The sequence below is a fragment of the Castor canadensis genome, chromosome 9 (assembly GCF_047511655.1).
Source record: "Castor canadensis chromosome 9, mCasCan1.hap1v2, whole genome shotgun sequence".
Classification (NCBI taxonomy): domain Eukaryota; kingdom Metazoa; phylum Chordata; class Mammalia; order Rodentia; family Castoridae; genus Castor; species Castor canadensis.
This window is the reverse complement of record NC_133394.1, coordinates 10,311,930-10,339,610: the sequence shown is the minus strand read 5'-3', so window position 1 is coordinate 10,339,610 and position 27,681 is coordinate 10,311,930. Positions and strand designations below refer to the sequence as shown.

The window sequence follows — 27,681 nt, the reverse complement described above, 5'->3', positions numbered from 1 at the left end:
ATTTAGCAGTATCTGATTTTCCCCTGGTTCCAACAACTGAAAGTGAAAGGCTTCTTCTGATCACATCAGAGTGTAGGCGAGGCTTCTGTTGTTGGAGCAGGCTAACGAGGAAGAGCTACTCATGAATGGCCCTGTGTAGGCTTGGTGATTGTGTCAAGGGCTGAAGTCTCAGGAAAAACTTCTCAGTGTGTTGAGTCAGGGTGGGACTCAAGGACTGAAGGGAAGAGACAAAGTAGATTGTCGTGGCTTGGTCTGAAATGCCCTCCACAGGCCCATATGTAAAGGTTGCCAGCCTGTGACACCACTGGCAGGCGATAGATTCTTCAAGAAGTGGGCCTATGGGCTGGTGGAGTGGCTCAAGAGGTAAATCACCTGCCTAGCAAGTGTGAGGCCCTGAGTTCAAACCCCAGTACCTCAAAAAAAAAAAAAGTAAAAAAGTAGGGTCTAGGGGGATGGAAGGAGATCATTGGGGAAGTGCCCTTAAAGCAGATACTAGGATACTGGCTCTTTTCTGCCTCGCCCCCATGAGATGAGCAGTTTCCTCCTATTCTCCCACCAGGATGTGCTGCCTTGCCACAGGCCCAAAGGCAATAGGGCCAAGTGAAATTGTAAGATGCAAAGCTGACTAACCCATGCATGAAGATTTTTTTCTGCCTAATTGGTCAGGAGTCTATGGCAGGGAAGACATACTCCCTGCCATGTGGGAATACTTTGAAATTTTGGGCTCCCCAGAGACCACAACAAACTATCTGGGTAAATCGGTGATGATGTCACTTCAGCAGAGTGCTTGTTCAGATCTGAATGATATAATTGCTCGAGAGAATTTCTGTTTTGAAAACTGGAAAGAAGGGGACTCAGCCTGGATCTTGGACTGCAGCTGCTCTAGTGCCCTAGTGCCACCATTGGTCTCTTGGCTGCTGAGATGGAACATTGGGAATATGGTCAAATGCATTCTCCTTTCCATATCATCATAATCTTCCAGCATTAGTCAAATCTCATTAAACTGTGGCATTTACACAAACTATGCATATCTTTCAGATTTTATGAAAACCAAAATACCTGGTGTATGTCTTTCCTACACCATTTACATGAGAGTTTTGCATCCTGACATCCAGTGAGGTGGTTTTATTCTGTTGTTATGTGACATCTTAACTGGCAACTGAGAGAGAAAGTATAACCAATTAATTGCAATTATGAGGACTGGATGGTAGACAAAATCCTAAAAGGGGAAGGATTAAGAATCAGGATGGAAAGAGAAAGCATTGCAAAAAGTACCTCCCTCGGGCCCCAAATACCACAGAAAATGTATTACATTCCATGCGCTTAATTTTCATTGTGGAAAGTAGATCTCTGTTTTGTCTACCATGGGTAACAGAAACTATTGAAAGCTTTGTTAGCACTGTGTTTCTTCCATTTAAAGTCAAAATAACATTCGCGATGTAAGTCATCCACTGCTTGAATCTGAGAGAGAATTCTGTTTCTTTCCCTCTTCTGTTGGATTGGGGTCAACATTCCTGGTATCAGAAGAATGTCTGTGAAGTATGTGGTCAGTGACCTTTGCAGTCACTCTGCACTGCGTTTGGTGGAACAGTGTTTGTCACGTTCCAGAGTGAGATACTTGTTTTAGCTTGAACTTTGGCAATAGGCCAAGATTAGACAACTCCCTATACTGCACCTGTAAATGCTTTAAAATAAATGTGCATGGAAACGTAACTCTTATTTTCCTGGAGTCGAGGGTTTTTGAAGAACATCTTTGGGAGAAAGATTTTAATTTGTAAAAGGTAATCCTGCTTCAGCATAGTAAGAGAGATAAAATAAGATGCTAAAGAGAGACCACATGGCTTATAGCATGTGTTACTTTAATAGGCTCTAATTTTTGCCTTTGATGAATTCATCACTCCTGTATTCATTCATTCATTCACTTACTCATTCATCCATCAAACAGATGTTGGGTGCTAATCACACAAACACACTGAGAATGCAAAAATATATCCATCTTCACAACACTGGAGAGGCTTGATTCCACAAGAATTTGCACAGATGTTTAATACTGGAATCAATTTCTTGGGTTTGTTAGACTTAACGAAAGAAGCTTTGAAATGCGCGTTGAAATATATGTGCCCTGTGCGGAGATCGTTACTTGTGCTAATTTGGGATTATGGCATCATAGATCATTAAACTCCTTTCCAACCTGGTTTCAGGCTATGTCCCAGGCTGGGGTTTGAGAGGCTGGAATAGGCACAGCAAAGGTGTATGGGGATGTCATACTTGCAGTCTTTATACTCCACGCTCACAAATGATGTGTGAGGAATGCCTGTTTTTTCTCAGTCTTGCTAAACAGAATGTGTTACCACACTTTGGATTTTTGCCATTCTGACAAGGGAAAATGTATTTTTAATTTGCATTTTTCTTTTAAGTGATGTTGAACATTTTGAATGTTCATGAGCTATTTGTTTTCCTTTTTCTGTAAACTTTGCTATTGTTCTTTGCCAAGCATGAGTTTTGTAGTTATAGCTTTCATAACATTTAGGAACTGATTACATATTAGGTACATGAGCCCTTTGTGATCTGACTTGCAGATTTCTCTCTCCAGGTTGTCTTTTAACTTCATGGTGTTTTTGCCATGCAGAACTTGGAGGTTTTCATGTAGAAGCACTCGTTGGGTCTTTAATGGCTTTTTGGATGATAAATCCAAAAGTCTTCACCATTCTAAGACTCAAAGATAATTTTGAAAACAAAAAAACCCTTTAAAAGTTTTTCCTCCCTAATGGCTGGCTAGGTCGCCATTGAGAAGATGGTACTCATATACTTGGGCTGGATGACAGCCATGTGATGTAGGGCTTCTGCTGGTTCATCCTAAATCTTTCTTGGCCATGGCACAGCTTAGCAGAGCTGACAGCGGACCAGGATCTTTCAGTTGCCTCTTGAACTATTTACAGAGCCTGTATCCTGTTTCTTCTCCTTGGCACTTTTTGGAGTTTTAGGCAGGAAGATAGAAGGAGGATTGAGTAGAAATGAATAGGTATTCAGAAAGTGTTACCACCTCATTAGACTAGTGGAGAAGTAGCACTTTGGTCTTTAAACTTGGCATTTTTGAGGAACCTATACATTCAAGCTTTTCTTTTTTATTTCAGTAATTCTAAGAGCCCATCAAGATTGGAAGCAAGCTATGACAAAGCCTGGGAAGTAGAGACATCTGTGAGTTAGTTTGATGCCAGGTGTGTTGGAGATGTCGTCTCCTATTAAACCCTCAAGGATGACGGCAGCTGAAGTCATAATGTCTTTAGGTTGTTGTGGAAGGACATTCTCTTTACTTAAGCAAGCCACCCAGGGCCCTGCGAAGAGAAGCGGAGGTAGTTACTAAGCGTTTGTCATCAAAAACACCATAATCTCTCAGACACAGTAAGGGCTTTCTCACTGAAGTACGCTAATGGGTAGGCAGTATGACTTCAGTGATGTGGTGGGAGGTAATAGGCTAAGAAAAGATTAAATTCGTCTCTTCCAAGAAGGTTGAAAGAAATAAAGGAGAAAGGAAGGGAAAGAAGAGAGGGAAAAGAGGTAACGAACCCCACAGGGTAACGAACACAACTTGATGAACAGGGAGGAGAATTACTAGAATCCAGTTCCAAGGAGGAAAAAAAGAGATGATGATCAGAATCATGTCCAGGAAGGGAGGAGGATCACATTCCAGATAAAACAGTGATGGAAGTCTTTCTAAAGAAAGATGAAAACCAAGTAAGCAAATAACACCAAAAACCCCCTAGGAAAATAAAAATAAAAACCACCAACGTGGGATAGGAAGTAATGTTTGAGTTGTTTTAGTAAGAGTTGAAGAGTGAAAGTTTGCAGTGGATCACTATTCTTTTTTTTTCTGGCAGTACTGAGATTTGAACTCAGGGCCTCATGCTTGCTAACCAGATGCTCCATCACTTGAGCCACTCTGCCAGTGAAGAATGGTATCATTTTTAAGAAGAGATAAGGGCAAAATAGTTTCTGCTGGGTATTGAGGGGGGGGAGCGGGAGGGGGTGGAGTGGGTGGTAAGGGAGGGGGTGGGGGCAGGGGGGAGAAATGAACCAAGCCTTGTATGCACATATGAATAATAAAAGAAAAATGAAAAAAAAAAAAAAAAGAAGTATCATTAGGTCAGGATCACGGTGGACGTTATTTAGCAGACTGGTTACTCCCCAGTTACTAAAGGAAAGGTTTCTGAAAATCAGCATGGCGTTACTGACCCAACCCCATTCCAGAAACATATTAAGCCACTCAGCAAATGTTTGCCCAGTGAACAAATGATCAAATGGTAAGTGAATTATCTGTTTGGGACACATTTAGACCTCTGACCTAAATTCAGACTGAATAAAAATATTTGTGGTCTTGGCTTTGTTATGACAGGGACTTCCCTGTCTCTATAGAACCAGGTGGAAAGGTTAAGTGAAAGGGTTTCAGAAACTACACTGACATGCAGTTTTCAACACTGTTCTCCTGTTTTTCTGAGTTGTGTGTTCTGTTGCTGTTGTTCTCATTGTGGAGTTGAGATGTGATCACTGATCAATGGAATTTCTCAAACTCATCCCTTTGCTCTTGGAAGCTATTTTTAGTGGGGTTTTTTGGTGGTACTGGGGTTTGAACTCAGGACTTTGCACTTGTAAAGCAGACACTCTACCGCTTGAGCCATATTTCCAGTCCTGGAAGCTATTGCTGTTGAAGCTTGGCCTCAGCAAGTCTTTTCTCACTCCTCAAAGGCCCCTGCTACTATGGATGGGGCATCAGTTATTACTTCCATTGATTGGCGAACAGACTCCAGGCCTGTGATAATCCCAGGACATGGGAGGGGATAAGTTCTGACACAGGCCAGACATGGGATAATGGAGCTAGGATCTAAGACACACTAAGACTAGGCATGATGTCTGGCAAGGACTCAGCAGATGGTATTTGGTTAAAGTCTAGGCAGAGATGGGCAGACATTAGCAAGCAGAACTCTGCCCAGGGGAATTGTGTGTTGGGCAAGATACCAGGCAGGCATTCAACTGCTGGGGAAACTCTAGACACTAGGGCAGAGATGATGATCTTGTTCTCAGTAACACCAACAGAAAGGTAGGAACTCTTAAATATTCTTGCACAAAATAGAGCCTATAGCTAAGTTCCAGAGCCTCATGTTTCCCTGCTCTGGGGCTTAGGAAGATGAAGAAAGGGGGATGGGTCATCGCGGGTTGATCCTGGGGAGCTAAAGCAAGGTCAGAAATAGGCCAGTGTACCCAGCTGTCTGAGTCTATTTTCTGTTGTTGCAACAAAGTGCTTGAGACTGGAAAATTTATAAAGGGTGAAGGTTGCTCTGGTTTGGATAAGTGCCCCCAAAGGCCCATGTATTAAAGGCTTGACCTCAGGGTAGGGCCCTTAGATGATGGCATACCTGTAGGGGATAAGGCCGAGATTCATAGGTCATCAAGGGCATGCCCTCAAAGGGGATTTTGGGAACCCAGCCCTTCCTCATTCTCTTTGCTTCCTGACCATGAGGTGAGAAATTTCCTCTGCCATGAGCTTCCCCCATTGCCAACCAGGAGCTCAAAACAGTGAGTCTACGTTATCTTGGAACCTCTAAAAGTGTGAGCTAAAATTGCCCCTTTCTCTTTAAAAGTTAATTATCTCAGGTATTTCAATATAGTAATGGGAAGTGGACCAACACAGAGGATGTGGAGGCAGGGCAGCTGCCATCTGCACTTCCCTCAGCACCCTGGGTCCTCATCTGTCAAATATGGACAATAGCTGTGTACATGTCTAAGAATGTCAGGAGTTCAAGTAGAAAATGCACATAAAGGGATTAGGATGGCCCTTGACCTGTGGTTGTTGCTGCTACTAGCCATTACTGGTGACATTTTTATTGTTATCTTAAGGGCTAATTGAAATATTTGTTTGCTTGGCATATACAATACATCTTAACTTCTTTTCTCCCCTTTTGTAACTTAGTAACCAGAGAGTAACAAAGCTTTTAATGGAAATAGGGACCATGCCCTCAGGCTACCCCTTGGCCCTCAGAGGGCCCTTCAAGGTAGCCAGTGTCTTCCCCACTAGTTAGGTCCAGTTTTCCACTACCAGAATATTGTGGGAACATCCTTTGGAAGCTGGCCTGGCTGAGTGAGGGCATTGACCTTGGTGAGGAAGCATCTTTTAGGAACCTGGAAAGCTTAGTTGGCCCATGGGGCCACAGGGCGCCACTTTGGTACACAGACATAGCTATCTACTCTGTGGTTCCATTTACAAGGGTTATGTCCTTTCTTGTGGGAGAACAAACAGGAAGTATTCAGCTGGCCGAGGCTGGAACTTGTCCTTGGGATTGGAAGCTTATGGGTCACCTTGGAAACCAGCTCTCCCAAGGTAAGTCCTCCCGGGGAGAGTACACTAAGAAGTCTTCCCCTAACAGATACATAGCAGCAGAGAACTGACCCTTTCCCCTGAGTGGCCAGTGTTACTGCCCAGTCCTTTGCTGGGATTAGTTTACCCTTACTCCACCCACACCTGGCAGCCCTTCTCTCCTTGAGTGTGGGAAGCACTACAGGGGACAGGCTGGGACAAATCCCAGCCTCTCTCACTCATGGCTCTGAACCTTCATTTCCTCATCCGTGAATTGGGAGTAATGCCTAGCTGGGTGTTGGTGAAGGTTAAAGAGGTAATTCTGTATTAGGAAGGTTCTCCTGCCATAAAAGGAGGGGTTCAATAAATCTTCCCCTTATCAGAAGCTTCCTAACTAGTTTTTCTGCTTCTATTCATAAGTAGTATACTTTACCATTGGAGTGACTTTTTATATACTTGTCAGAAACACTCACTGGTAACATGAAGCCCTAACAGTTTATCAGGAGGCAGCCGGCCACAATCTATGACTCTTGCAAACCTCTCAAACGTTCTCTCGCCACTGAGCTGACATACTGATTCTCCCCCACACACCTGGGCGCCTTCCTACTTTGGTGGGCCACCTTGCCACACTTAGTAATCATGGTAGATAACCATTTACTGAACGCACACGAAGAGCCAGACACTGCAAATGTTTCCTGTGTACCATTTCCTTTCATCCTCACCACAGCCCTGTCAGCAAGATACTATTATTCTCTTCATTGTAGGGGTGAAGAAATCATGGCTTTTATAAATTATATGTCTTTCCCTAAGGTCATGATTCCAAGGAAGCAGTAGAACTGGGATTCCACCCAGTTCTCTGTGTAAAATCTATGCTTTTAAAAGCTACAGTCCACCAAGAGCCCAATTCTGAGGTACACTTCAAAACTGTCCTCTGCAAGATTCACCAGTCCAGGGCAGCCATCGTGCAGTATCTAGTGTCTGTGTTCCTTGGTTGATGAGCAAATGCTCATTGCATGGACCTTGTCTTTCTTCACTCCTACCTCCTACTCTTCAAGTCAGCAGAGATGTAGACTGGGTTTTCCATGCCCAGCCAAGTGCCCTTGACACAGGTGATCTGTGTTTCATGATCAGGATGAAGTTCCATGCCTTCTGGACTGGCACCATATTCTTTTTTTTTTTTCATTTTTCTTTTATTATTCATATGTGCATACAAGGCTTGGTTCATTTCTCCCCCCTGCCCCCACCCCCTCCCTTCCCACCCACTCCGCCCCCTCCCTCTCCACCCCCCTCAATGCCCAGCAGAAACTATTTTGCCCTTATTTCTAATTTTGTTGTAGAGAGAGTATAAGCAATAATAGGAAGGAACAAGGGTTTTTGCTGGTTGAGATAAGGATAGCTATACAGGGCATTGACTCACATTGATTTCCTGTGCGTGGGTGTTACCTTCTAGGTTAATTCTTTTTGATATAACCTTTTCTCTAGTACCTGTTCCCCTTTTCCTATTGGCCTCAGTTGCTTTAAGGTATCTGCTTTAGTTTCTCTGCGTTAAGGGCAACAAATGCTAGCTAATTTTTTAGGTGTCTTACCTATCCTCACCCCTTCCTTGTGTGCTCTCGCTTTTATCATGTGGCACCATATTCTTTCTTCACCTTCTAGACACTGTTACCCATGGTGACCACTGAGGCTCAGAACAAAGTCTTAGCAAACACCCTTTCATCTCACACTCACTCCCTTCTCTGTAAGAATAAATAGACGATGACCTGAAGATCCTGCCTTTCTCCAAAATTAAATATTATTTCATTACACTGAGCAAGATAGTCTACAGTTTGTGAAGTCCTCCTTTGTATAGTGTGACATCTGATTTTCTCAACAACTCTGGGAGATGGGTAGGAAGGATAAATTACCACTGACTTAGCCACAGGAAACTATAGCCAGAGAGGCTGTGACTTATCTGCAGATATACAGCTTGTGAGTGGAGAAATGGGAACTTGAATCTCCCTCCTCTGATTTCTTTGCACAACAAGTGGGCCCCACCATGGTAGGCATAATCTTTCCATTAAAGAAATAGACCAGTACAAACATCTAAATGTTACCTCTAGATTGTTGGTACTCTCCCAGATTTAATATAAATAGCTTAGTTTTTCTAGGAGTTTCCCTGGTTATCTTTTTGGAAATTATTTGAAAATAGGCATATTGTAATTTGCTAACTGTTTGGCTAACTCATCAGTCATTGTTGTTGCTTATTCATTGATTATGTGGGAAAAGCCAAGGAGGACTGAGACCCTGGTACAGATCACCTGGGATGATTTGGACTCAGTTTCCTCTGAGTTCACTCAAAGGAGTGAGCACTGAAGATGACACTTATAGAAAAGGGGAATTATCAGTTCTTATAAATAAAAGTTTTCCAAGAACCTGCACAAAGAGAAGCAAAGATCAGGAAAATCTCCTATGAGTCACATCTGGATATGCACACTAGATGTATTTCTCCTCAAAAAGGAAAAAGGCCGTGTAGATTGCATTTAAATAAGGTAAAGCATTTTTAGGGTAACTTTAGTGGCAAACCATGGGGAAGTGATACGCTCTGAATTCTTTGAAATGCTGCCAAAATGCATTGAAAATGGAGGAATAGAAATGTGTGTAAACCACAAGTGAGTGGAAGACTTTCTCTGTGTGGCTGAGTTTACCTCAGACCTTCCCATCTATTTTCACATGTGGCACGCACAGGAGATAGTAGTGTTTGCAGGGCACCCCAGGGGCCCCCACCTGCCCAAGGAGCTAAGGGGACAAATGGGCTTCCAGCTCGCCGTTGCTTCCTGGAGAGGCACTGGGCAGCTGTGACCAGTGCACATAGAATGGAGTGGTGGACACTGTGGCCTTCCTGCCTGCCGTCATGACACCAGTGTGCCGCACCCAAGGGAACCCGAGAGTAGGGAGTTCACCACTCTCCCAATCACATCATCTTCGTGCCACCTGGAGCTGTGTAGAGAATCTATCCTCTTGATCTGTTGGCTAGACTTCAGAGGCCCTGGCTGGCACCTAGCAAATGAAAAGTTTTGAAGCCAGCAAGTGCTGTGATGAGATGCCTGGCTCTGCCCTTGCTAATTATCAGCTGAAAGTGAAGGTTTATTGTGTGCAGGATATGCGTACATACTGTGGAGGAATTAATTTGCTAGTCATAAATAAAATGGTATCACAAGGGGGCAGTGGTGTGGTGTCAGTGAAGAATCACTGGCAAGTCTTAATCATTTATTGAGTAGCTGGTAAGCAGGAAGGTCTGTCTGCACAGTGTGAAGAAGCATCTTAAATTAAAAGCAAAAACAATACACTGCTCACCTTAATCCCAGCCACGGAAGGAGGACTGTGAGTTTGAGGCTACATACATGGTGAGTTCCAGGCCACCTTGGGATACATAGTAGACCTTGTCTCAAAAAGAAAGAAAAATTGGACTTTTTGTTTTCCCTTTGTATTTCTGTCTGCCTCTGTCTCTCTCCTCTCAATGCTAATGACAGAACAGAGAGCTGGGCAGTATCTTCTGTCTGCATCTTCTGGTCCAGGGAACATGTGTTGATTCTCTGCAGATTTGTGACCCTCATTCAGGCTGGCTGTAACAATGGGATGAAGAAGGTGAAACTCATGTTTATTCAAAGAGGAGATGGGTTGGAAAACACTGGCATGTAATCGTGTTTTTAAAAAGTTGGAAACATTTATTTTGATGTAATTCTATTCTTCCCTTGCTTCATTGTGTTTCATTAAATCCAAAGATAGCGTTAAGATCAAATATTGAAGGCTTTTGTGTGTGTGTGTGTGTGTGTGTGTGTGACTGGGATTTGAACTTAGGGCTTCATGCTTGCAAAGCAGGAGCTCTACCACTTGAGCCATACCTCCTATTGAAGGCTTTTTAGAGTCCTCTGTACCCTAAACCCAGTTTAAGTGACCATGCGCTAAATGAGCTTAGTGTGTTGTGATATGGTTGGCCTCAGCATCCATGGATTCTGCGTCTGGGGCCCAACCAGCCCACGGGCTCAACCAGCCTCACATTGAAAATATTGAGGAAAAAAAATTGCATGTGTGCTGAACACGCACAGACTTCTTTCTTGTCATCACTACCCAAACAGTACAGTGTAGCAATGACTTAATACCATCTGCATCGTGTTAGGTGTGATAAGCAATGTAGAGCTCTACATGTGTCCATGGGAGGATGCACATAGGTTAACGCAAATACTGCCCATGTTAGGTGAGGCACGTGAGCATCAGTGGATTTCGATGTCCTTGGGTTGCCCTAGAACCAATGCCCACAGATAATGAGGGGTGACTGCATGTGTGTATGTGTGTGTATGATTTTGCTTAGAGATTAGGGAGCTAAGTGTTGAAGATAAAGTTCAAGGTGAAAGCAACCTAACAAGTCCTTCATTACTTTAAATTTTCAATTCATACTAAAATGATATAAAAAATAATTTCCACACCTCTCATTTTTGCTTCTCAATCTTTAATTGAAGAATGTGTGCAGTGAGTGACATTGTTGGTATCAACTGTGTGACAGGTTTACAGCATGAAAAACAAGTTTCTTGGAAGTATCTCTTTTTTTTTTTTTTGCAGAGCTGGCTTCAAATTGCAATCTCCTGATCTCTGCTCCTGGGTAGTTAGGATTACAGGCTTTTTGCAAAGAAACACTCCCACCTCAGTGCATTGCTTTTGTTCTTTTTTTTTTTTGTAATAAGACAAGTGTAACTGGGGGCATGGCTCAATTGGCAGGGTGAGGACCTGGTTTCAAAACTCCAGCACCACCAAAAGATAAAGTAAAATAAAGGAAACAAATATAATAATTATCCTATGATTCAGACAAAACCCCTTTCCCACGAGAAAGCAGCACTGGGGCTACTTACATTTATGTAAGTCTGCTTCACCCCCAAACCTGCTTTTGTTTGTTCTTGCCAGTGCTTCTTTCTCTCCATCCTCTGTTGATATTTTTCAAAATGGTTTGCAAGCTATTTCCAGGCCATCCATGAACTACTTCTTAGGAAATCTCAGTTGAGTGTAGTGTATTCCATGGGGGACTCACCTACACGTGCAGGTCATTTTCATATATTGGAAGACATCTTGACAAAATAAGGGTGAATACTGGATGTAGACACCTGGCTTTTCGAAAGCAAACCACCTTGACTTCCTTGTTTGTCTTCTCCCATTAGTTGGTGCCATGGTTTCTTTATTTTCTGGCTTGATTTTTCCTTTTTTAGAGCTTGTCTGGACCTTTGGTGAAGATTGTACTCACTTAACAATCACAAACTGACATTTTTCTGTGAAGCATCCTCAGCTTTGTCCAAGTGGCTTGAGGCTAAGCCAGACCTGACCTGGAATTCCTCTGAGGAGGAGCTAGAGGTGAGGTTGCTGCTCTCAGAGTGATGGCGTCACACAAGACCCGTCATCAAGCCAAGCTGCCACTGTCTCTTTCCCCTGTAAGCAACGTGATTGTTTTAATTACACTTCTGTAGCTGCTATTTTTATCTGCTTTAGAATATTTGGATGCAAGCTGTAAAGCATATTATTAAATTGCCAGTAAAGCCTTGGCACCTTGTTATACAAAACTTGGCACACTGTAGTGTAGAACAGAAAGTGTTCTCAGAGACCCCTATCTGGAGGGAGCCAAGGAGGTTAGCTAGGGTTTTAGTTGGGCACAGTGGGTTGCAAGGCACAAAGACTTTATTCAAATTATCTTGGATTCAAGTACCTGGGATTGTTCACCAAGATACGTGGAACGGGAACCAGGCCTGGAACACTGACCAGAAGCAAGCCAGCTGGGCGGAAGTGGCTCTCTGCTCTCGCTGTGTGGCTCCCGAGGATGCTACTGTAATCTGTTTGTTGGCTTCTCTCCATATTCTACTCCTTCCCTTCCTGCTGATGACTGGGTTTTTCAACCTGTACTTTAGTGTCTGCTTCTGTGTAATCTGGCTGGCTTCTGCATTCTCTTTTTCATGGAAGCCTTTCAGCTTTTGCTCCTATAGGTACTTGTCTTTTCCCTGAACATTTTGTCACTCAAATCCTTGGGGTGCATGGTTGACCTTATCTTTTCACTCTAGGCCACAAATTAGCTCTGTGTGTGCTGATACTGTAGTCCCTGGTCAAAGGCAACCCTATTCTATCTAATGTTATATTCTGCTTCCCCAGGTACCCCCACCCCAGTGATACTACGGGTTACCAATTCTTAGGGTAGCCAGTGGCCTTTACAAAAAGTATCAGAAGCTTATTCATTACAGTTTTATTGCTTATAAACTCTTAAGGTAGGATCTTTAGTATAATGTTTTATTTCCATGTTGTTTCTTTTTATTACTTTATTACAATTATGAGTAGAAAGTTTCAAATGGTGCCAACAAAATAATAATTGCTTTAAAATACAGTTCTTTTTCTTTTTTCTTTTTTTTTTTTTTTTTGGTGATACTGAGGTTTGAACTCAGTGCTTTGTGCTTGCTAGACAGGCTCTCTACTACTTAAGACATGCCCCCAATCCCTTTTTGCTCTAGTTACTGTGGAGATAGGGTCTCACTTCTTGTCCAGGCCATACTGGATCGTGATCCTCTTAAGTTTCTCACTGTAGCTGTGATCAGGTACGCACCACCTTGTCTAGCTTTTTTCAGTTGAGATGGGCTTTCAGAAATTTTGCCCAGGGTGGCCTGGAACCATGATCTTCCATCCTCCCAGTCTTACCTGTTTTAGCCTCCCAAGGAGCTAAGATTATAAGCTTGAACTACTGGTATTGTGCTTAAAATATAATTCTAATAGTTATAAAGGTCTGTGGTCTTTCCCCAAAGGTAACCACGATCAACAGTCAAATGTGCATCCTTCTAGATACTCCCTAAGTCATTCTAAGCACAGATGACCTCTTTCTGTGCCTCGTTTATGCATAGCCAAAGGTTGAACACCATGGGGACTTATGGATTTAATGAACACTCAATGGTGAAACTAAATTTGATTTGTTTAATTTTTGTAGCTTTTGAGATTATACACTTTTTGACTTAGGGTAAGCAAACTATTCAAGCATCTGTGCCTACAACTGAGTTAAGCAATGCAGTGCTGTGTTTATGAATGTACACCAATTTTTACCATTGATGGGCATCATATACCACAGGGAAAATGAACTTTAAAATATTCTAAGATGCAAATCCCAGGCCTTTCTCCATCACAGTGTGTTTTTGTGGATGACATTCATTTAGATATTGACCAGTAGCTTGAGTGCTGCATCCTAGCAACAAGATTTCTAACCCATGGCTATCTGTAAGGAAGTAGTAGGGTTATTACCGCACAATAGCCATCTGTTTACTTGCCGACATGATCTCTCTTTGAATAAAGAAAGCCCAAAGAATAATGGTGGAAATAATTTTCAATTTTTTTGTTTTCTTATTATAAAAGCAGTGCATGAACATTTGAGACATTTTTGAAACCACGGAACAGCATAAAGAAAAAGTTAGTGAGAAATTATCATCTCACCAGGTAATGTTAGTATTCATCTTTACTGTGTATTGTTTTCACAATATACGGTTTTGAACTCAGGGCCTTGTGCTCGCTAGGTAAATACTCTATCATTTGAGCCACAACACCAGTTCTTGTGTTTATTTTGGTAATCTTTAAAAAATACAATATAATTTATAATATAATATAATATAATTTATAATTATAAATTATAAATTACAATATAATTTATAATTATAAATTATAAATTACAATATAATTTATAATATAATATAATAAAATATAATATAATTTATAATATAGATGAGATTATACTTTTTCTTCATGCAAAACAAAAATTCTTTTTATGCTGACTTTTTCTACACAACATACTGGATACCTTTTACCATGCCATTAAATCATTATTTGAGGACCTGATTTTAAATATCCGAGCATCATTAGAGAAGACATACTTCCAATTCAGGATTATTTCTAGATGATAGCATTTCATTACGAAGCTGTTCTTTAGCTTATTTATGCTCTCAGGTAGTAATAGAGGTACTGCATAAGAGAATACAGGAATGAGAAGGAGAGGTGACTGTCTTCTGAGGGCAGCAGCTCCTACAGATGTGGGCTACCTGAACAAAGGAGTCCGGGGAGCATCACACAGTGTCCAGGAGGTGGTTGTGGCTTAGCTGTTGGCTGGGCTTCCTAGCAACGAACGACAACTGTAGCATCTGAAGTACCTCTTCCTCTCAGGGCTGACCTTGGCTGGCCCTGACTGTGAGTTTCAGGTTTTGAGACCTCCCTCTAGACAAGATTAGAACCCATGCACCTTCCTGCTGCGTGAATGAAAGCCTCTGTAAATAGAAGGAAGGGAAGCTACTTTGTGGGATGAGACCACCATCACACTTCTGGAATCACAGCCACTTCTAGGTGCATAGCCTGTGCACAGGGACCTGAGCTTAGGGATTCCCAAGCTTGGTTTAATGTCCTATTGTTGCCATCTTGAAATTCTGAAGAAATTTTGAGCAAAAGAACTCAGTTTTCCTTTTGCACTGGGGCCTACAAATAGGTAGCTGCTCCTAACTGGAGTGTATTTGAATCATTCCTTCTAAGGTAGTGACCAAAGGACAAGAAAAACCCGTTCCAACTGCTCTCTATTGGGAAGAGGGAGGCATGTGACTTTAAGAGTCTGGCCTGCCAGGCGAATTGGAGCAGCTCCTGGAAGGCTTGGCCTTCGTGCTGGGGAGATTGGAGCAGGCGTACTAGATGCTCCTCGGATTTCAGCTCTCTGCTGTTTGCTTAGCTGTAAACCAACCTGTGCTTTATCTTTTGAGGTAGAAAATGGAACAGTCATGACTCAGTTTGCTCCTGTTGAACTTTCACTTTCTGGGTTCTCCTGAGAGCATGAATGGCTCAGACCTGACATCAGGAATTGCAGAGCAGGTGCTCCGCCTCGCTTAGCTCTGTCTTTCTGCTCCCATTAGCCTGCCTGCTTCTTGGTAGGAAATGAGGTAAGGGTCTCTTGGGGATGACCTAATACACTAGATCAGATTCTCAACACTTGGGATAAATGCACAATAGAAACCCAGGCCTCCTTCATTCTCTTATTCTTGCCTGAATGGCAGTGTGTTGATTTTTATCTTAGTTTGCACTGTGAAAACAGTTTTTTTTCTTTTCTCAATTAAATGTTACGAATAAGCTCTTTAAAATTAACACAATTGATTCCAGATGGCCCTAGACCTCTCTCTCCCTAGCTGAGTGTGATTGAAAGCACAGGTTTTTGAAGTGTCTGTTATCATTATTGAGATCCAGTATCTAGAAATCTGGAACAGTGTATCTGTTGAATTTAATACTAAAAAATTAGAGGCATGCATTTTTGTCATTTATAAGATTATACACAGTTCATTATAGGCTTGTTGAGAACTCATTGTTTCCTACAGATTCTGAGGCCATGGGAGAATATAGGATACTTAGGAAAATAAAATTTCCCTCTGACTAGTCTATACTGAAGGTAGAACGCTACTCTTGGGGTTTGTTATTTGCTGATCCATAGCCTTTTAGCTTCTTTCCCTTAAGGTTAGTAATTCCTGGACTTGAGATAACTGTCTCTTCAAGATTGTAAAATAGAGAAAAACACATTACCCCATCTCTTGCCTCAGTCACCTCCCCACCAAGCCTCACACCCCCCACCTCCTCACTCAGGGACAGCTGTGGCTCGTGTTGTTCTTTCAGCATAATAAGACTGGCCACATCAGCTGTGTGTGCTTTCACATCATTCATGGGACTCTGTGAGCCCAGGTGCATTGGCAATTTCAGCTTTCTGTCTTTCTTTTTCTTCTTCTCTCTTCTCTTCCGTTCCCTTCCCCCTTCTCCCTTCCCTTCTTTGCAGTGCTGAGGTTTGAACTCGGCACTACACCTTGAGCCACTCTACTCCACCAGCCCTTTTTTGTGTGTTTTGGTTTTTTTTTTTTTTTTCCAAGATAGGGTCTCATGAGCTATTTTTCTGGTCTGGCTTTGAACCGCAATCCTCCTGATCTTTGCAGCCTGACTAGCTAGGATTACAGGTGTGAGCCAGTGGCACCGGGCTCACACAGAGACCATTTCTCTAATATCACCCCTGCCAGTATGGTGTGCAGACACAGTGTTCACACAGCATTTGTGTGCTGGGTGCAGCACTTCATCGAATAATTAGATCTTAAGTTTTCTTTCTTTAACTTTTTGAATTTCTTTTCACTTTTATTAGCATATATTCATTGTACAGGGGGATTCATTGTGCCAATTTCCAATAACCTTACCTTGTATGTTGGTTAGATTGCCTCTTCCCCATCCCCCTCAACCCCAGGGACCCCACAACCTCCTCCCTGCCCCACCCCACTTAAAGCAATTGCAAGAGGTTTTTTGTATCTATTTCATGCGTATATGACACTCACCAAGCATAGTCCCTCACCTTCAGCTCCTTTGAGTTTTCTTGATTTTGGGCAACAATTGCTAATCTCCATACTCATTTCCAAAAGTAGGAGAATGGGAAGTCTTGTCCTTTCCCTAAACATGTCTGGGTTTTGTTTGTTTATTTTGATGAGATTTCCCTATGTAGCCTCTATATAATCTCATGAACTGAGTCCCACCCGTTAGGGTGCTCTGCTATCCTTCCAATAAATTTTGTGCTTGCTTTACTCTTAACTCCTGTGTGTGAACTTGCTGTAACTCTTGTCTGGTGCCTTCACTCATCGACTGTGCTAGGACGTGAACCGGGGCAACAACAATCCTGTTGGATATCAATACTGTACCACATTTAAAGTGAATCAGTCAGAGTTTTAAGTAAATTTTGCAAAATTATTATTGCACAATTAAGTTGTGCGATCTCTGCCCTTTCTCTTTAATGTAAATTGTACAAAGCCCTTCGATGTTAATAGATGTACAAATACCTGGGTAATAAAAGTAAAGGACATGGGTGGGAGGAACACAGAACAATTTGAGAATGGTTATGAGAGAGGGAGCTAGGGTTGAGGGACACAAAGGGACCTTTACAGTGTCTGGGATGTTGTCTTTCTTTGACAATGCGGATCTGAAGCAAATGGAGCAGATGTTAAGACTAGAGTGGCAGTATATGTATTTTTTGACTTTCTGTACTTTTTGATGGTTCTTAATACTTCATTAAACGTTAGTATTTAGTTAATACTAGGCACTCTCTGGGTGAGTTCTTTTTTTTTTTTTTTTTTGGTGGTACTGGGACGGGTGTCCTACCACTTGATTCTCCGCCAGCCTGTTTTGTGTTGGGTATTTTCAAGATAGGATCTCATGAACTATATGACGGCTGGCTTGGAGCCTCAATCCATCTGATCTCTGTATCTTGCTAGAATTACAGGCGTGAGCCACCAATGCCTGGCCCATTATTATTTCTGTATCAGGAAGTAGGGGCACAGAGAGATTAAGGAACTGGCTAGGACATGAGCCAAGGCTGAGCTCACTTCCCTGTTCACACTGCCATGGCACATGGAAACTTGACCTCATCTCTGACTGACTTCATGGCTGCAGGAACTGGGGGGAGGGGACTGAGTGAGCTTTAGATCCTGTTCAGATTAACATGAAATCACCCAAGATCATAAGTAGATGGACTGGTTGCTTTCTAGAGCACCTTCCTACATCCCCAGTACTCTCCTGACACATTCCTGCCTCAGAGCATTGGTGGAGGTCTTTCTGCAACCACAGAGCCCCCTGGCCTGTGCCAGTCCCAGCCAGCGCTCCAGGTGTGCAGGGAGAGGGCTCTTGCACACAGCCCTAGTGCCTGCCGCCTGGGGGGAAGGTTCACTGAACACTTTCATCGTGTTTTCTGAGTCTCCTGGAAGACAGCATTTTCGAATTACACGATACTTCTGAACTATGTAATAGGTAGATGCAGAGAAGAGTTATTTTGAGGGCCATAATTTGGTTTACTTATCTCAGGCGATTGAAGATTGTTTAACACCAGAAATAGCTGACTTGAACAGCTGTTGAGACAGCGCTTTGTGTGGGAAATGATGAAAAGTTTCAGTGTTTTGACAGTCATTCCAGAGCTGTGAGTAAGGAGACTTCTAAGAAAATCCTGATGGCTGATTTGGGGTTTTTTTTGGATTTTCTAGACCGGATTTCTCACTTCTAGTATTCTGTGTAGATAGAAGATAGATAAAGGAGGACTAATATTTTCTCTTTCCTGGAGTCTTCACTTCTTATATCAATAGAGGTTAGACAACACGATATTAATTAATTTATTATTTAGGCTTTTTTTTTTAAAGTACGTAACTTGTCTCTTCATCAAGTTTGTGCTTAGTGCTCAGTGACTTCCAAACAATGTGCAGGGTCTGTGATCCCAAAGAACCAACTTGACACTGCCATCAGGGAATTCCTAATCTGGAGAAAAGAAATGAACCAAGACAAGATGTTCGAGTAATTCTAAAACATGCAGCAGTCGTTACAGACAACTGCGAAGGGAGTAGAGATGTCACTAAATAAGTAGGAGTTTGTCATTCAAGGTGGCAGGAGCCAAGAGTGTACAGAGGAACACAGTGTTCCAAATGGGGTCATTGTGACCAGGACATTAAGGGGCCCAGCGTGGGAAGTATTTGCTGATTTGACTGGCCGGCTGCATACCTCAGCTCACAATATTATTTTCTAATTGGATGGCCAGTGCCTTAAATTTTCACACAAAAATTCTAATGTGAGCCAGGTACCCGTAGCTCACACCTGTAATCCTAGCTCCTCGGGGGGTGGAAGGGGAGGCAGAGATCAGGAGGATTGTGGTTCAAAGCCAGCCCAGGCAAATAGTTTGCGAGACCCTATCTTGAAAAAACCCATCACAAAAAAGGGCTGGTGGAGCAGCTTGAGGTATAGGCCCTGAGTTCAAACCCCAGTACCAAAAAAAAAAAAAAATTCTAATGTGAGTATGCAATATTATTCTGTATAAAATATTTCAACATAGACCCTGTGGGGAAAAAATATGTGTGTAGTTTTCATCTAAATCTTAGTGGAAGTTGCTGTGCTAGCCATGGATGCAAGTCAGGCTTGGTGAGCTGGCATCTTTAATCAGAAGCACTTCCTCCGGGGGTCTATATTAAGACACTCAGTTTTCTTTTATCTCTGACACCAGAGGTTTGGCTCATTAGAATAATGGATGTTGGAGATGGATTTTAATTGGGGGCCATTGTGGTGATCAAGCTATGTGGATTGGGAAAGACCATTTCAGAGGTCTTCCTTCTTTTGTGTTAGAGAATACAGGATCTTAGCAAGCCAGTAAGGATGGAGAAACTGAGGATCTTGGAGGCTGGGTCTCAGAGGTGAGCGATAGTAGATCCAGGGCTGCCAGTGAAATTTGCTTGTCCTTGGAAGAGCCTCTGTCTATGAAGACACTCTTACTGGCTTATTTTTAAACCACATGGGCCAATCCATGGTTCAGCCCTAACCTAGATTGAAGGCTGCCTGAGAATCGACGTAGGTTGATATGTGCAGTAGTTTAAGCATTTTATTTCCCTCGACCCAAGAAGAAGGAAGTATTGCTAACACTCACTTATGACGAGGGACGCTTCTGTATTTATTGCTAACGTTTGTCCTTAACATGCATTTGATTTTTCACTAACATAGGAGGGAACTCAATTTGTTTCAGACAGCACTGTTTTCTGCTTTTCCTATTAATGCACCCTTCGTCCATACACAACACTAAGCCATTAGAGATCTTTGTAGAAAATCTGAGTCACAATAAAACACAAAAATACCCAGCTTTGTGCCATTATGTGGAAACCTACCCCCCTGGAAAACTCCCCAGTTGCCGACACTTTTACTCTCAATGTGTTATACACAGGCCAGAGAAAATGAAATCATTTCCACTTTAGCATAAACTCGTTTTTTTCTGGAGTGTGCAAGTCAGTTAATAGCCACTGTGGTTTGGAAGGAATCGAAATGAATGTGTTGTCCCTGGATAAAGACCCAGGACAATCATCGCACTCTCCCTGGTCTACCTCACTTGGGCCTCTAGATGAACACTCCCAGTTCAGGAGGGCAAGTGTTATTATAATCACCTTGCCATTGAGGAAATCAAAGCAAGGAGAAATGAAATGGCCTGTCCACTCCACAAAAGTGGTCATAACAGAGCCAGACCTGGAGCTGAGCTTTTCTGAACACAAGTCCATTATCCCATAGTTCTTCTATTACCCAAGGCTGCCATAGCTGAAGGAAGTGAATTTCAATAATATTGTGTAGATCCAGGTGTTACTTACTTAGTATGGTAATGCCTTGATATGCATAAAGTTCAGTATATTATTGCAAAACAATACATCATGAGATGCTGATGGGTAGCTGGGTGAGGTGTACACTCCTGTAATCCCAGCACTTGGAAGGCAGAGGCAGGAGTCTCATGAGTTTGAGGCCAGCCTGGGGCCAGCTGACAGTAGCCGTCAGTAGTGGGCCTTTAGTCTCCACCTCTCAGCATCATTGTGACCCAAAGCCATCCCCATAAACCTGCCCCGCCAACAGCCTGATGCTCTAAGTCCTATTTTCTCAGTCTTCAGAGACCGTCCTGTGTGGAGGATCATTATGGGCACTTCAGTGATGGGATTGCTTTAGTCAGCTTCGAGTTACTGTAGTGAAATACCTGAGATAATGAACATATAAAGGAAAAGCATGAGTCCATGCTCAGCCAGACCCATTGCTTTGGGTTCCTGGTGAGTGTGCCTCATAGCACTGGTGGGGTTATCTGGTGAAGCAGACGGCTGGGCTTATGGCTGGGAAGCAAAAAAGAGAAAAGAAGGGACTAGGGTCCCATAATCCCCTTCGAGGGCATGTCCTCTGTGACCTAAAGACCTCCTAGTAAGCCTCACCTTCTAGAGGTTCCACCACTTCTATGACTAAGACTTTCACACCTGGGCCTTTACAAGTCACTTATCCAATTCATGGCAACCTTTATTCTTTGTAAACTATCCAGTCTCTGGTACTTTGTTATAACAACAGAAAATAGATTAAGATGGGTGAACGTACAGGCTAGTTGTTAATGGACCTTTGGGGGATACTTATCCAGAACACAACAGGAATCCTTTGAATTTATTCTGAAAATGAAGGGATCTAGTTTATTAAACGTAGTTGTGTGTGTGTGTGTGTGTGTGTGTGTGTGTGTGTGATTCCAGCGTCTAGAGCTGGCTCGGTGTGGGTGAAGGAGGCCCACCTCCTTGGAATGGAGACATTGGGTGAACGGTGGTCCCAGCTGAAGTCTGCACTCACCACAGGCTCCCAGTTTGAAGCTATCAGGATCCGTTTGTTGTCATCACTGTGTCTGATCATGGCTCAGTATACTGACGGGGGCTGCTGTGTGAGAAACTAGGTGTGCCTCTCCTGCACTGGTTGGGATCCTCAGCCATGGTCTTGTAGCCTTCTCCTTACAGGCACCTTCCAGCTTTGGGCACCAAGCTGCCTCTTGGTCTTAATTTCCTTCTTGTCACCTTCCCTCTGGGAGGGAGAAGACACTGCCTCTTCTTGAGGGAGCATGGGGCTTTGTGTTTCTTACAAAGACATGGTGAGATGCCGTTGTTGAATGGTCAGGCTTCTCTGAACTCAGTCGATGTGAGCAGGTGTCTGTGAGGACCTGGTCACCCTCGGGTAAGTGAACCACTGATCTTCCCCACACCATGCAAAGCTCTGCCTACCCAAACACATGTCCTCACCCTCAGCCTTACTACTGTGTCATTTTGGAGTACAAGCAGGCTCCAGTTATCTCAGGTGGTAGTGATGATGTCAGAAATGGTGAAGAACTACTGTTGAAATGAGAAAATCTCTGTTTCTCATTCCTCACTCACTCCTAAACATGGCATTAAAATACTGTGTGACCTTCTGGTCCCTAGACTGCACATGGCCTGGGGACTCTGTCTTTGTTCCGCTCTGGGCCCACAGGGTTCATCTTGTACGTAGTAGAAAGTAAATGTTTACTGAGCTGAGGTTCTCTAATCTTTTTCAGTACAAAAGGAACGCTGGCAGATTAAAATAATAGGTGGGGCAGCCTGGCACACTGAATCAGATTTTCATGCCAAGTTCCTATGAGTTCTTGTAATTCAAATTAAGAATTTATTTCATAGCCAAAAATGGGAAAAAATACATTATCAGGCATGTAGTGGATGAAGTGAGACCCCAGCATTTATGTACTCAGTACTGTATTATTTTTATTAATGGGAATTTATAAATGCCACCATGCACAGGGACTTTGCGGTGACTTATTCTCCTTACATTAAACTCTCAAACAGTTTTTCACCTTGTGCAGTTTCCTCTTGGACATTGTTAAAATAAGTAATATAGAGCTAGCACCATCTAATCTATGTTTTGGTGACACTGGGGTTTGAACTCAGGACCTCATGCTTCTAGGCAGGTGCTCTACCACTTGAGCCACTCTGCCAGCCCTTCTTTGTGTTGGGTTTTTTTTGAGAGAGATCTTGCAAACTATTTGCCTGGGCTGGCTTCAAACCATGATCCTCCTTATCCCTACCTTCTGAGTAGCTAGGATTACAGGTGTGAACCACTGGACTTCAGCGCCATCTTGTCTAAAATGAAGGTGGTGTCAAGTCTGGGTACAGTGTGAGGTGAGGCTGTTGGGAGATCCAGAGGAAGGGGAACAATCACACTGCCTCTGAGAATTTGGGAAAATACCCTGGGAAATTCTCACCTCTTTCCTCATCTCTCTATCCTTAGGCCTCCTCGTGGGGACCCTTGATGTGGTATTGGACTCCAGTGCCCGGGTGGCTCCTTACCGCATCCTGTACCAGACTCCAGACTCTCTGGTTTATTGGACCATTGCCTGTGGTAAGTGCCAGTACTCTTGTGACATAAAAAATACAGAAAAACTTGAGTCAGAGCTTCCTGTCAGAAGGGAGGGAACATGTACTTACTGAATGAAATCACTTGGCAGTTTAGGGCAATGAACTTTAACCATTTCCACACATGACCCCGAAGTCGTAATGGCTTAACATGATAAACTGTCTCATTCTGATCCTGTGTGGATCATGTGACCTCCTGTCAGTAGTGACACCCTGAGGAAGGAACTCAAGTTAAACACTTGAGTTTAACTTCCTTAGGCCAGAAGTAGTACATGTCACTTCTGCTCACACTCCATTGGTTGGCTAGAACTAGTCACATGAGCCCCACCTAAGTGCAAGGGAAGCTGGGAAATGAAGGAGAACTTGTGGGGTGTTTGGGTGTACTAAATGTACTTGGTATGTCTTAATAAGTGCCCCTGATGATAATCTGTGTGCTGTGTTCTTCCTGAAATTTTGGTAAACAGTCCTGCTCCTGGATTTCTCACAAGAATTGCTAATTCAACATGGCCAGTCTTTAAAAAAAAAACTTGTTTACCTGTGGCTATTTAAATAATTGTAGGAAAAGCAAGGGTACTGAACACTTAATTGGCTTCCTTTTCAGAACAGTTTTAGATTTACAGAAAAGTTGGACAGGTAGCCCAGAGACCTCAAATATACCGCCACAGGGTGACATAGTTTCCACTATTGTTAATATCTTAGCATGGTACCTTTGTTGCAATTAATGAATCTGCATTGACACGCTATTATAAAAGAAGGCCCATAGTTTATGCACATTGCCTTAGCTTTTTCCAGTGTTCTTTCTTTTCCAGGATCCTGCCAGTACACCATACGACACTTGGTTCTCATATTCTCTTAGGCTCCTCTTGACTGGGACACTTTCCCAGATTGCTTTATTAGGAAGGACCTGGGCAATTCTGAGGGATGCTGCCCAGGTGTCTCGTGGAACGCTCCTCTGGTGGATTTTGTCTGGTGGTGTTCTTGTGGTTAGACGGGGGTGATGGGTTTTTAATAAGGAAGATCACAGAGACGAAGTGTCATTTTCATCTCATCTTGTCATGGGTACATATTTTCAACATGATTTATGACAGGTGAAGTCCAAATAACCTGCCTGAAGTTGTGTTTCTGGTTTCTGTCCTCTAGAGTCACTTTTCTCTTCTCACTTGCAAAATGGTACTCTTGGGAAGAAAGTCACTAAGCCTAGTCCTTCTTTAAGGAATGGGATATCTTTCTTCCCCTCTTTTAGGATAGAAAATCTATGCTATGGGTAGGGAATTCTTCTGCAAAGCAGATGTGGTTTTCTCTCCCTCTGTTCAATTATTTATGTCAGTACAGACTCCTGGATATTTATTTTGTACTCTACTTGAATTTTTGCTCAAATTATTTCAGCTTTAGCCATCAGGAGCTCGTTCAGCTGACTTTATTCAGTTTTTAAATTGGTCCCTTGGTAAGAAAAGCTGTGCTAGAATCTAAAGGTACCAAGACAATTAGATCTGGTCTCTGCTCTTGAGAAACTCAGAGTCTCATGAGGTACAAGTAAATAGTCATTTACAGCCCAGTGTGCATAAGTACTGTACAGTTCTGTTAGACTGCTGACTGCCTAACTAAATACAGAATTTTAGGTAGGCCTTCTATGCTAATAGAGGAGAATACCTGGGTGTGATGTCAGGTTGCTGGAAAGCTCGGGCGATCCAATTGTGCTCCCTCAAGGATTTGGTAGGAGGGATTTGGAAATCTTAGCGTTGTAGTTATATCCCTTTTAAAGTAGTCTGGTTATGATGCAAACAGCTCCATGAGAAATAAAGTCTCCACTCATCATTTACACATTCCTGTGAAACAAAGAATGGCTTAGGGTTTGGGGCTTTGGGCAAACCACCCAGACCAAGCATAGGGACTGAGTGGGAGGAAGGGGATGGAGGAGAAAGGCGGAGGCAAAGCCAGCACTATGAAGAAAATGGATTTTCCACTGTACCGGCTCCAGCCGTCTGTGCAGGTGCACTCACTACAAGGAGGAACTGGACGGTGAAATGCCATGTGGGCCATCGTGGTGGGACAGAGTCTCATTTGGTTGGCACAGTCGGGAATAGTGTTAAAACAGACCCTGGTCAGCAAGCGAAGGACATTGAAAATCATGGAGAAAGAAAAGAAAAATCCTGGAGAGCACCTATACTACTTGGCTTGGTGAGGGAAGAGAAAGGACACCTTTGTCTCCGTCCTCACTCACCTCCCTGATTCCAGCACTTATGCATCAGGTGCTTTTGATCCTGAGAGGAGCAGAGTCCTCAGAGCCCCAGTCTCTCTTTCCAGGCCTCTAGGCTTCTGGTCCTTCCAGATCAGCTTAAGGTGATGTGAGGAGTTGGTATGTGCTTCTGTGACTGGTCTCTTCTGCCTCTCAGCAGTCACCTTTCTGGTTCATTGCTGTGAGAAATACACTCATCTGTCCAAACTCAAAGACTGGGCTCAGAGACACGTAGAGTACAGTGGATCTTGCAAGATTAGGTGTCTGGTGAGCAGAGATACCCAAAGTGGTTACAACAAGCATTGTATGATAGTACACAAGTCCCCTCCCCCAGTTCCTCATTGTCTCAGTACTGCGGAGTGTACATCCTTCTCATATGTCACCTAAATTTCCTATTGGATTATTTTGAAGGGTGCCTTTTTTGGGATTGGTCAAATTCTAGAAGTGAACTTGGGGTGGTATTTGGCTCCCCTTGTGGCAGGGTATATGCTTTCTGGCACATACATAGTTTTTACGCATTTCCTTATTCTGTGGTGATTTGCCCTTCCCAGCTGAAGTTCCTTATCAGTTGGCCCTCTCCCAGCATCCGCAAGGTGAGGCACGGAGCCAAAGTTAAACGCTCTGCCTTGAAAATGGACCACCACTGACTTTCTAGCAATTGCTTGACATATTATTCTACAGCCTGTTTCAGGGCTTTACCATTCTACAAAGCAGCTCTCTCTTCCTGTGAACTTTGTGTGGGGAAGAACCCAGAGTTACAAAGCTATTCCTCAGTCTTCTGTCCAGCCAAGACCAGTGCACCATAATTACTGGTGGCATAATTTATATGCCCAAGAGTTGTACTTAATTTTCCCAGTAAGTAAGGGCTGCCACCACTGCGTGATCTCATTATAATAACCCCAGAATGATTTCAGCATTTGTGTATATTGATTACCCATAGAGACAGCTCCAGAATTTCCTTATGGAAGACTCCACGGAAGTGACAGTCGTTGCAAAATCCTATTCACCCACTAATTGTTCTTTCCTAACGATTTCCAATGTGCATTCAAAATCCAAATTACTGGCTCCCTTTCTGAAGAAGATTTTTAAGAGCTGAAGCTGCTACCAAAAAAGATTACTTCAATATGTTGACCTTTCTGTTTTTAATGTTAATGTGACTTTTTCATTAACTACAAAGTTGGAATTTGGTAGGAAAATACGTTGAAACATTTTAACTTGCTAGAGTTTCATGAATTGTTGCTCTAAGAGAAACTTCAGCAGAAAATCAGGTGGGTTTAATTCATTGCTCTACAGAGTTCATAGGATTATAAAACCCTGTCCTGCGTCATGTGCCTTGGATATCACTAAAGGGTCTTTAATTCAACATCCACTACCATCTGTGTCTTGACATAGACCACTCCCTGTAGATCAGCAGGAGTCCTAACTGTAACTCCTAGGTGTATGATTTGCCAGGCAAGAAGAATTTGGGGGCTATAAGTGTAATTTCCTGCCAATGCAATGATCACTTGGCCCTTGGCAGTATGAACTATACTGTTTGATAACCCAGTCCTGAATAGTGCCTTGGTCTGCCCATTGACTCAGCTTTCCTTTTCTATACTGTTCCAGATTCTCATCCGGGCTTCGTTGGCCATTCAGTTTCAGAACTGAAAGATACATCAGTCATGACCTTGTCCACCCTCTTATTTTAGGAGGACACTGAGGCAAAGTGAATTTTCCCATGTTCACATTCACAGTTGTAGCTAGTTATGTGAATCTTGAGCCAAATCCCAGGTCTCTCTGCTCCATCCCTGACTGTTCAATGGCACCATGCTGGTTTTATGATTAAACATTCTTTCAGTCAGTAGCTGTCAGACCTAGAATGTAATTAACGATTGTTAATTGGTCTGCTCTTGCAATTTCTCTACAGTACACAGGAAATGTTGGGTAATTTAGTTGTCTTCCACATGAGATGGATATAATGTGGAAGTTTTATAACCCTTTCTTTGTCTGTGTACAAGTCTTGTATCCTTGGGAACACAGCAGGTGAAAAGAAAACCCAAAATTTGGTTTTTGTTCTTCAAGCAATATATGCTCATAGCAAAAATTAGAAAATATAGATAAACAAAAAGAATAAAAAAGGACAAAGCCATAAACACAAATCTAGCCAGCTCTAGCCAGGCAAACTTTATATACTTACACGTAAATATCTATGTATATACACACAATATGTAAGTATAGTTTATGTGTGTATTACACTATATATAAAATAGCTCTATGTTTATGTATTTTATATGTAATATATACTTATATATAAGTTTATATATTTTTATATATTTTAAAGTACATAA

The 27,681-nt window shown here is 42.6% G+C and overlaps 1 protein-coding gene across 1 annotated transcript in view; it reads left to right on the top strand.

The window, feature by feature from the left end:
• Positions 1-27,681, top strand: part of Tbc1d9 (TBC1 domain family member 9) — a 94,270-nt gene that overhangs the window by 15,255 nt on the left and 51,334 nt on the right. The window contains exon 2 of the mRNA XM_020171471.2: positions 22,994-23,104. Coding sequence (XP_020027060.2) covers positions 22,994-23,104 — 111 coding nt within the window. The remainder of the gene's footprint in view (positions 1-22,993; positions 23,105-27,681) is intronic.